We start from the raw sequence: 10,333 nt of genomic DNA, 5'->3' as shown, positions 1-10,333 counted from the left end.
TTTCCCAACTGTAACTCCCTTCTCTGTGATAACTCCAGCCTGTGTCAGGTTGACACACAAAACCAGCCGGTACACTGGGCGTCCCCAAGGGCATCTTCACCTTACAAGCACTTCATCCAACAGGATGGAGGGGTTCCAGACCAATGGCAGGCACAGATCTCCCTGGTCTCCCACTCCCAAGGGAAGATATCCCTCAGTAGCTCTATCAATACTTGCAGTTCATGGTGCTGGTAGGAATGGATTTTAAGATATAGGATGTAGATCTAGAATAATCTATATTCAAAATCCTATCAATAGATCCTTACCATACATACTACCTGGTGTATTTTCTTGATTTTGATTTTTGTACTTTTCTTGCTTTCCGAGACAGGGTGTCATTGTGCAGCTCTGGCTGATCTAAAACTTGAGATGCTCCTGCCTCAACCTCTAAAGTACTGGGATTATAAGTAGCTCTGGTCTTTCTCCTTCTCCTTCCCACACCCACCATCGGGGTGCTTTCAATATTGCCCGTGCTGACTCCCATGCTCCAGGACCCTCCTTTGCCAGCCTTCGAAGTAGTTGGAACTACAGGGGCACACTACTCTACTCACCTTTAGGGTACTTTGAAAAAATCGGATGCCCTGGGGCTAGCACAGAACCCCTGAACCAAGGCAAGGGGAATGAAAGGGGAGGGGCCATAGGTGCTGCCAACCGTCCTCTGCCGCACTTGAATCACCTTAATAGTACTTGTTTGGCCAGAGATTGGAGCTAACTATCCATAATAGAAGAAGCTGGAGAATTCCAGACTGTCCTGTGGTTGCTGTACAGTTTAGGGTTGTCACCCTAAGAGCTTTTTAAGTGAGCTTGAGAAGCTAGGTGAATCTGGGTAATACACTCTGACCAGGAGCTCCCAACAGGAGTAGTTGGGAAACACACTCAAAGGCAACATTTGTATAACTTTTACTTTTTGTATAAATTTGCATGTTCTCTCTTGAAGGGCCAGCCTCCAGGAAGGGAGCAGAACAGAAAGGACTGCAGGGGAGAACTCATGGTGCAATGCTCGAGGCTACCACCAGGGGTCAGCACACTGCTCTGTTATGTTCTGAGTAAACACTCTCCCCTTTGCGTCCTTCCGTCGCCTCTTCAGCGCAAGGCCAGGCAGCCTCGCAGCCCACAACTTGACCTTGGGGAATCCTGTATCTCTCTCATCTCTCCAGCTGGCTGGTGAGCAGAAAGTACCTCCCGGGTCTCACCTCTCTGGCTTTCATCCAGTTTAAGTTCTCTGCTGTGGTTTTACTGGGGGAACCGAGAGTATTGTAGAGCCAGTTCTTCCAGTAGATATATATTTATGTTCCCATAAATCTCTTTTCCGTGCCCAGGACCTTTTCATGTGCCCCAGAACTAAGTTTTAAGAGGCCACCCCTCTCCCCTACCTTGATAGGCACGTTCTTATTCACAGGGAAATTTGATCCTCCTTAACGGAATATCCTCCTGTGATCAGGCACGACTCAGACCCTGCCTGCTCTTTCAGATCTACCTTCTGTCTACCTCTCCTACCCCCATTCTCCTCCCACAAGTGACGCTCAAGTGACGCTGACTGGTTTACAGTCTCAATCCAGGCCTCACCTCTTCTTTGACCCTGACCTCATAACCCCCTCCTCCATGACCCTTCCTCCTGACCCTGACCTCCATAACCCCCTCATCCATGACCCTTCCTTCTCTACCCCAACGTGGAGGAGGGCAGGACCAGGAGATGGGACAGGTGCCCAGCTCTATGGGGACTCAGACAGAATCCCATCTGGAGGGTTGTAGCTTTCCCCACCATGTGTACACCTGCAGTGGCGCTCACTTTCATCCCTGGAATTTCTGGGGGCCCCTCCTGGCCTGAGCAAAGCAGAAGGCTAGTAGGAAGGGGGAAGGAGTCAGAGCAGGGAAATACCGACCACACAATACTGCGGTCCCCGCTCCTTCCCCACACCCCCCCAACCCCCTCCGCCAAACACGATCCCCGGGTTAATTTTTAGCAACAGAGCTGGCACATTAGTCACTCCCTGTCACCCACCTACACGGCAGGAGGCTGGTGCCGTCATCCATCAGCTGAGAGGTGGGATCCGGCCCCACCCTGGACCACTCTCCCCCTCTCTTGGGTGTATAAGACCAGCTGGGTAGAAGCCCTTTCAGCCTGGGCGAGGGGCACTGACATCACACTCAAGACCAGCTGTATGGCAGAGCGGTAGGAACAGGCTGGAACCTGCCCAGGGAACAGAAAGCAAGAGAGACCCAGGAAGCCTGTACACTCCACAAGGTCTGACCCGTGCCAGGCAGCTGGTCTCCTGGCAGCCTCGGGCTCTGGGAACAAAGGTGTGAGAGGCCTCCTCCCCTAGACATGAGGATCCCTAAGGATGCTCGGCCTCAAGGCAGAGCAGCTGTTCAAACACAAGAGCTTGGAGAAGCTGTTTTCCTCCTGAAACAGAAAAGGCACAGAGGCAAGCTGCAGGTGCCACAATGGGAGCCACCACCCAGCCCTGAGGGACATTGTAAGAGGAGCTCATAGATGCCAGCTGCAGGTGAAGCAGAGGAGGGGCTGCCTCTCCCCTCCCCCAGGGCTCACAGGTGCAGAGGCTCTGTTTGCCCCTATCCAGCTGTGAGCCCAGGAGCCATGAGCCTAGGACCCTCTTGAGCTTTTATTGAGCACTTGCTGAGGGGGAGGCATGGGTGAACCCTTTCAGAGGCTTAACTGACTCACAGTTGGTTTTCATCTTCATTTATTTTTTTGCCATGCTGGGGACAGAACCCAGGACCTCACACATATGAAGTCTCTGGCACTGAGCCATGCCCCAACCCTGAGCTGCAACTTTATAAAAGGCTTTGTACCTACTCCAACCACAGCAAAAGACAGAGTCAAGAATATCAATACAAGAGCCAGCGAAAGAACCATAAAGGAGATAAACAAAGGGGCTTGAGATCTAGACTGACGGAACAGGAACCGATTCCGGTGGGCTCTGAAGAAGGCTTGGAGGAGGAGATGGTAAGCCGGGACCTCAGGACAAGAAATCAATCCAGAAAAGTATTCCAGGCAGACAGAATGGCATAGACAAAGGCACCAGGGCCAGAAGCCATAGAAAGCCTGGCATGGCTGGGGAACTAGAACACAAAGAGTAGCTTGGCTTAAATATCTGTGGCATGAGAGGAGAAAGCATTGAGATGGTAGAGAAACATAGGGAGAAGATTCCAAGAGGTCTAATGCAGGCCATCCTAGGCTATCCCAACGTCGCACATGTGGATGGGTTTGTGGACCACACAAGGGTTCCAGTGGCAGCGTGACTGGGCCCATAGCTTTCTGTAATGTGATGGCTTAGAGTGAGGTGACAGACAGACAGGTCGCAGTAAAAAGTTTTAGCTTTGTGTTTCTGATTCCACAGGGACATTGTGATGGGTTTGTAACAGAGAGTTGAGATTTGATTCATGCAGAAAACTGAAAAAATGATGAGGCCAGGCATTATGGCATATCTCTGTGAGTTCAAGACCAGGCTGGTCTACAGAGTGAGTTCTAGGAAAGCCAGGGCTACACAGAGAAATTGTGTCTTGAAAACAACAACAAAAACAACAACAACAAAAACCCAAACAACCAAACAAAAGGTAATATGCCTTTCTTTAATCCCAGCACTCAGGAGGATCGCTGAATTCTAGGACAGCCAGGGCTACATAGAAGGCCCTGCCTCAAAAAAAAAATCATGTATTTATTGTTGTATGTGTGGTTTCTGTATTTCACACTGTTGCGTGTGTGCTGTAGCCCCCACGGGGTGTCACAGAATGATCTTTAGGAGTTGGTTCTTTTCTGTGACTCCAGGGGTCAGACTTGGGTCATTGGGCTTGTGTGTGTGTGTGTGTGTGTGTGTGTGTGTTTATGTGCTGAGGCATTTTACAGGACCTTAATTTTTTTTTTTGAAACTAGGTCTACTCCTGTAGCCCAGGCTGACCTCAATCTTGCTGTGTAGTCAGCTGAAGCTAGTCTTGAACTCCTGACCCCTTCTGCCTCCACCTCCCAAGTGGTCCAGAGCCAGCTCTGGGTTTGCTTTTGAAAGGGTCATCTGACTGCTTTGTGAAGGAAGACTGACAGTGAGATTGTGGAAAGAGGTGGGGCCCACTCCAGGAAGGTAAGTGCAGCCATGGAATGGGGTGTGCCCAGGGAAGGGTCCACCTATTAATCTCTCAAAGCCACAATTGAATGCTGGCTACTGGACAGCAATCTTAGGGGCCAGACCCTGCTTTGCAGCTAGCCTGCTGTGTGACTACCCTGTCTCTCAGCAGGTTACTTCCTGGATGTGGTTGGGAACATGTTGTATTGAGGGTCTTTTGTGCTAGGATTGGCCAGGAAGTCCTGAGCCTGCTGCAAAGGACATACACCCTCCTGAGTGGGGGGAGAACATACACCTTCATGAGTGGGGAGGAGCTACACTCTCCTGAGTGGGGAGGACCTGCACCTTCATGATTGGGGAGGAGCTACACTCTCCTGAGTGGAGAGAACCCTCCTAAGTGGGGGGAGGACTTGCTAACCACCAAACCCATGAAAGTCAAGACAGTTCCAGATTGTGATTCATAGTGTGATGTTAACAAGCCAAGGCCATCACAGAGGGCATGGCCCCATCTGACTGAGTGGGCAGGACTTAGAGAGGTAGATCAAAGACAGAAGGAGTCACTTATGGAACAGAGGGAGGTGTCTGTAGCCGCATCCTGAGCAGTAAGGAGCCCAGAAAGGAAGCTCAGGGCTTAGCCAGGGAAGCACGGGTGTGAAGAATGGGAGGAGGGCCAGGAGACCAACATGTCTGTCACAGGTTGGGTGGATGATCTAGCGTCTACTCAAGGCAGACCTCAGAAGCACTAGCCAGAAAGCCAGGAAGGGGTGTTAGACAAGTGACCCTGTATCTGTTGTGGGTATCTGGGGAGGGAAGCTTCAAAACTGCACCTGAACAAGAGGCCCGGGTTCTAAAGAGGGTGTGGGGCCTCAGTTCAGGCCAGCACATGTTCACTAAAATCCCCTAGACAATTTCCCTGGCTTCAAGCTAAAATAAAGATGTGAAGTGCAGTGTGTGTGTGTGTGTGTGTGTGTGTGTGTGTGTGTTTGGAGGGGGCTGCGTGGCGGAGTCAGAGCTTGTCTGAGCACAGTCCTCCCCCACAGGCAGTTACCACACTGACACAGATGCAAAAAACCATCAATTTTATACAGTTTGTGGTTCAGAAGCAACATATGCAGAAAAGTGTAGAACAGTCCAGGCTGCCCCACCCCACCTGAATGATGAGCTCATTTTTATTCCCCAAGGAGCACAGAACCCAGGACCCCTGCCTGGCAGGACCCCACTTAGTTATAGCCCCCTGGACAGGGGTTAAGCCCTTAGGGGTCAAGGTTGGAGGAAGGGGACCAGCACCTTGCCTCCTTGGGGCCCACTGATGTGTGTGTGTGTGTGTGTGTGTCTGTCTGTCTCTGTAGGGTGGGGAATGATCCATCACGGATTTCCTCTCCCCAAGGCTAAGGGCTGGGGAGCTAGTAAAGCTGAGAAGAGGGTTTCTTGGGACAGGGGCCCCACAAGGCACGACTGACCCAGACTTTAGGCTAGCATAGCTCTCTTTGGTCCACCAGACCTCTTCCCACTCCCAGTGTCTATTCTCCCTGCAGAGCTCCTGCTGCGGTTTAGAGAGGACAGAAAGCAACTAGGCTCCCTTTTTTTTTTCTCAGCAGAGAACCTACCAGAAGGGCCAGAGCTAGCAAGGACCCTCTCCCGCAGCTTTGGGCTCCTGGGGTCCTTGGACCGACACTACCGCCCCTACTTTTTGCACAGGCTGTTACGATGAATAAATAAATAAATACTTCCCACCTGCCCACCCGCGCCCCTACAGCTGGCTCTCCTCTTCCTCCAGGGAGCGGTTGAGTCCGGGGATGAATTTGAGCAGCCGCCTGCGGAAGCTGCGGTACTTGGTCTTGCGTAGGCCCGCGCCACACAGGGCCTGTTCGCGGGCCTCAGTCCAGAGCGCGCCCGGCGCGCCCCCGCCGCCGCCCCCGCCCGGGCCAGCGCACCGCACACTGGCGCTGCGGCTGAGCGTGGAGCGGGGTGCGGGACACAGCACGGACGCCGCGGTCTCGGAGGAGCTCGGGCCTATCGCGCGCGCGGGGGGCGGCGGAGGTGGCAGCGCCTGCGGCTCGGTGCCCCCAAAGAAGCACGTGTGGTACACAGCGTCCTCGGTGTCCCCTTTGGCCCGCCGCGCACCCCCGCGGGCACCCCCAGGCGCAGCGAGCAGAGGCCCAAAGGGCAGCGAGCCGGGAAGCAGGCCTGCGCCGTAGAGGCAGGAGCGCACGGACTCCAGTGTGTCATAGATGCTTGGGTCCTTCACCACCAGGCCTGTGGGGACAGAAGACCAGAGAGCTTCCTGAATCCTGGGGCCAGAGCGCCCTAGGCTAAGGGTCAGAAGGCATGAGCAGAAGATCCTGTTCTTTCCTTGTACCACCCACGAGGGTCCTGGGCCCCAGTCTTTCTGTCTGTAAAACTGGAGTTAATAAACTCAAGAACGCCACTTAAGACAGGAAGGCAGTCCGCAGAAAGGTTACACACCCACATGCTTCTTTTGAAAACAGGATCTTTCCACAGAAAGGACTGACACATGCGCACACGCACATACACACACGCGCACGCGCTTCTTTTGGAGACAGGCTCTTTCCACGTAAAGGAGTGAGACACACGCACACGTACACGCTTCTTCCTTTGGAGACAGGCTCTTTCCACAGAGCCCTAGCTGTCCTAGGATTGCTTCAAAGACCAGCCTGCCTCTGCTTCTGCCTCCTGGGATTAAAGGCCTGCACCAAACAGCAGTACTCAACCCTAACCTCCAGAGGGCGACTGTGAGAATAAAATTGTGTATCAGCTTAGGGCAACGTGGGGTCCAAAGCAGTAGGTCCAGAACCATCCCTGCGAGTTCTAAGAGGGGAGTGCCGTCCCCACGGACGCCCCGACCTACTTACCATGCACTAGCCGCTGCTCCTGTACCATTAGCGACCTGTATTCTCCCCACTTCTCGTACAGGGTTTGCTGTAAGACACATGCAGCCAACTGTCAGGACTACCAGGTCCCCAGCAGGATATGGGAACACAAGGGAAAGGGAGAAAGGCATAGAAGCCTTAGGGCTAATAGAGGCTAAGAAAGATGCGGAAACCCTTAAAAGGGCCTGAGGGACAAGGACTGGGAAGAGCAAGGCAGAGCCCCACCTTAAGGTACTGCAGGCGGGCCTCCAGTTCTGCCTTCCGAATGGACGTCCCATACAGAGTTTCCAGTCTGAGGGATGGAGGGGACAAAGGCTGAGCGAGCCTGAAGGCTGAGGAGCACCACAAGCTCAGGGGCCCTGAGGCACTGCACCTAGACACGGATACCTGAGAACATTGCCAGACGCCTTGATAATATCGACAATCTCCCGGTGCCGGATGCCTTCCACGTTGAGACCATTGACGCTGGCGATGGTGTCCCCTGCCAGGAAGAGCAGAAGTCAGTACCTGTTTCCCAGGGCACGGAGGAAGGGTTCCGGCCAGAAAGGGCAGGATGGTGACCTGGAGAACCACTCCTGAACTTCCACAGTGGTGGGGGGACCTGGACATCTCTTTTACCCCACTCAAAATATACAAAACCAGTTGGGGCAGGGGTGGGGGGTGGGGTGGCACATGCCTTTAATCCCAGCACTTCAGAGGCAGAGACAGGCAGATCTCTATAAGTTTAGACCAGACTGATATACAGAGCAAATTCCAGGACAGCAGAGGCCATACAGAGAAACACTGTCTCAACAAACAAAACTAAGAAACAAACAAAACCTAAAACCTAGCCCAACATGGTAGTGCATGCCTTTAATGTACTCCCAGCACTTGGGAGACAGAGGCAGGCAAATCTCCATTAGTTGGAGGCCAGTCTGATCTACATAACAAGTTCCAGTACAGCCAGGGCTGTTAACCTGTCTCAAAAACAAAAAAAACCAACAACTAATGCACAAAACCACAGCCATTTCTCCATGAATAGAGAGCACCAGCTTGTCTGGATATAGCAACCTATGCTAGGTTCCAGGGATGTAAGAAGTGAGTTATCACATATGCATACCCCCAGGAATCTCTCTCCCCATCACAGAGCCCTCCCAGGTTCCCATGCTCCTCCTGGAGGAGCTGTTTCCGTTTAACCCACACCTGTTGTGAAAATCATTCCATACAAATAAGGCATAGGGTTAAGGGTGCCCAACTGGGAGCTGTCCCAGGCTCCAGGCACCAGAGATTTCATGCTCACATCGGGGAAGTGGTTGTTTTTGTGGATCTTTGCTGTGGCTACATCAAGGGCAGTCAGGAACTACCTAGCAAAGTGCTGCTGGTAAGTGGGCAAGAGGGAAGGGCAAGAGGCACTTGTGCTGACAGGATAGATGTGGACTCATGGGAGCCTCAGGCTGGCAGACTGGGACCTTAATCTCAGGTCTCCATCATTTGATTCCTTGATGAAGGATGCAGCACAGGTGCCCCAGCAGGAGAAGGATAGGTCCTCATGGACCACTTTGAGGCAGACCTGGTAGAACGCATCTCTACCCAACTCTGCCCAGCTGGACTGCACAGCTACCAGGAGGCTGAACAGCTGCTCACAAGCAGTATCACTTTTCCCCGGGTTTCGCTTTGTGCTCAAGGAACCCCCACCACACTACACTGTTACCTGCCCCGTTTTGCAAAAGAACCACACACCGCCCCACAGTAAATGGCCAGTGTGCCAGAATCCACATTCAGGACTCTTGTTAATTTTTCTGGCCTTCTCCAAGTTGGAGGATGAAGGAGGAAAAAAAAATGCCTCTGCTTAGGAGTGAAGCTATGCACTGCCCCCCCCCCCCCCAGAGCCCTGTGCACTCTGGGCTCAAGGCCTACCCGGCGTGAGCCCAGCCAGCTGGGCAGGGCTGGACTCATGAACTCGGCAGACGAAGGTCACCATCTCTACACGCTGCTCCTCTCGGTGGTGAAGGCCATAAGTCTGTAAACAAGAGACCGAACGCTCAGCAGAGGCAAGCAGACCTGTCTGTCCTCCAAACTGTCCTCCGATCCCCACCCCCACCTCTTTGCCCAGTTTTTCACACCTGGATCTCGAAGCCGAAGGTCTGGTTGTCCCCCTTCTCCAAAGTCAGAACCTTCCTGCAGAAGACAGAGGGTAAAGATTACTTACGTTAAGAAAAGTATGGGAAAGCTGGCTGTAGTGGGCCCACATCTGTAAGCCCAGCCTTTGAGAGACTGAGGCAGGAGGATGCTTCATTTCAGTCTGAGCTGCATAGTGAGACCCTGTCTCAAAATACAATAACAAAAACAGGAGCTTGACAGTCCCACAGTTCAGTGGAAGTCTGATCTTGAACATCCCAGAAGGACCCGGAGTCTCCTGTGACAGCTCATTCTGCACAGATTTTTGGAATGCCCTTCCCAAACCCAACTGAAATTGGCCTCAGGGAGCTGCACAGAAGAATAAAAACAGCCTCTTACGTGGGACAGCAGGGGAGTGGGGGGTGGGAACTCAGGAAAGGAATGAGCCTACCAGCACTTCAGACTTCCAGTACTCACATACTTTATACTCACTAACCGAAGGCACCAATTTGGACCCCCAGGCTGGAGCATCCTGGTTCTGACGCTTTGGGGAAAACACAGCCCCAGCCCCTGGGGCAGTCACGAGGCTGGGCGCAGACCACAGCCGCTCCTCCCAGCTGTGGTGTGGCCAGCCCACCAGATGTGAGGGCTGGGGGAGGGGAGCCTGGGGCCACCCCTTCCCGAACTGAAGGCTGCCTGCTGGACACAATGGTCTGGAACTGCTCCAAATCCTAGGCTGATGGGGGGGCCAGAGTTTCCTCTGCCCACCCCTTCCCCTTCCTTTCCACCAGCCAGAGGCAGAATAAAGTGGCTCCTTAGGCCTCTAGGAGTCTAGCCACCTCAGAAAGGCCCTGGAGACCAGGCCTCTAGCTTCTATCCTGAGTCCCCTGCCGCCTAATGCTGTGCCAGACACTTCCTTTCCTAGGAGTCCCTTATGTTCTGGACAGGAGCAGGGGAAACCTGGAAGTCCTCTGTCTGTCCCAGTGCTTTCTGGGTTCCTGGAAGGGTCTGCGAACTTTAACTGCAAAGAGCCAGATGGTAAATATTTAAGGTTTTGTGGGCCCCGTATGGCGTCTGTCATATATTATTCTTTGTTTTTATAACCCTTTAAAATATTAAAATAAGCTGGGCATGGTGGTCCATGCCTTTTTAAAGCCCAGCACCTGGGAAGCGGTGGCAGGGGGATCTCTCGAGTTCCAGGACAGCCAGGGCTCTGTAGAGAGACAC

General features: G+C 53.0%; 1 protein-coding gene across 4 annotated transcripts in view; it reads right to left on the bottom strand.

The window, feature by feature from the left end:
• Positions 1-5,180: 5,180 nt before the first annotated feature.
• Grasp (general receptor for phosphoinositides 1 associated scaffold protein) overlaps positions 5,181-10,333 on the bottom strand; it is an 8,489-nt gene continuing 3,336 nt past the window's right edge. For 2 of the 4 annotated variants that reach the window (XM_031356214.1, XM_031356239.1), the window contains exons 3-8: positions 9,112-9,166; positions 8,906-9,008; positions 7,397-7,490; positions 7,235-7,301; positions 6,992-7,058; positions 5,181-6,374 (exon numbers count right to left, since the gene is read on the bottom strand). In XM_031356214.1, coding sequence (XP_031212074.1) covers positions 5,869-6,374; positions 6,992-7,058; positions 7,235-7,301; positions 7,397-7,490; positions 8,906-9,008; positions 9,112-9,166 — 892 coding nt within the window. In that variant the 3' untranslated portion in view covers positions 5,181-5,868. Of the gene's footprint in view, positions 6,375-6,991; positions 7,059-7,234; positions 7,302-7,396; positions 7,491-8,905; positions 9,009-9,111; positions 9,167-9,587; positions 10,035-10,333 lie in introns of those variants that run through there. The other 2 variants (XM_031356222.1, XM_031356228.1) reach the window with 2 other exon arrangements.

This window comes from Mastomys coucha, unplaced genomic scaffold, assembly GCF_008632895.1.
Source record: "Mastomys coucha isolate ucsf_1 unplaced genomic scaffold, UCSF_Mcou_1 pScaffold11, whole genome shotgun sequence".
NCBI lineage: Eukaryota > Metazoa > Chordata > Mammalia > Rodentia > Muridae > Mastomys > Mastomys coucha.
Note: the sequence above shows the minus strand (reverse complement) of the source record. Positions and strands in the feature narration are given on the sequence as shown.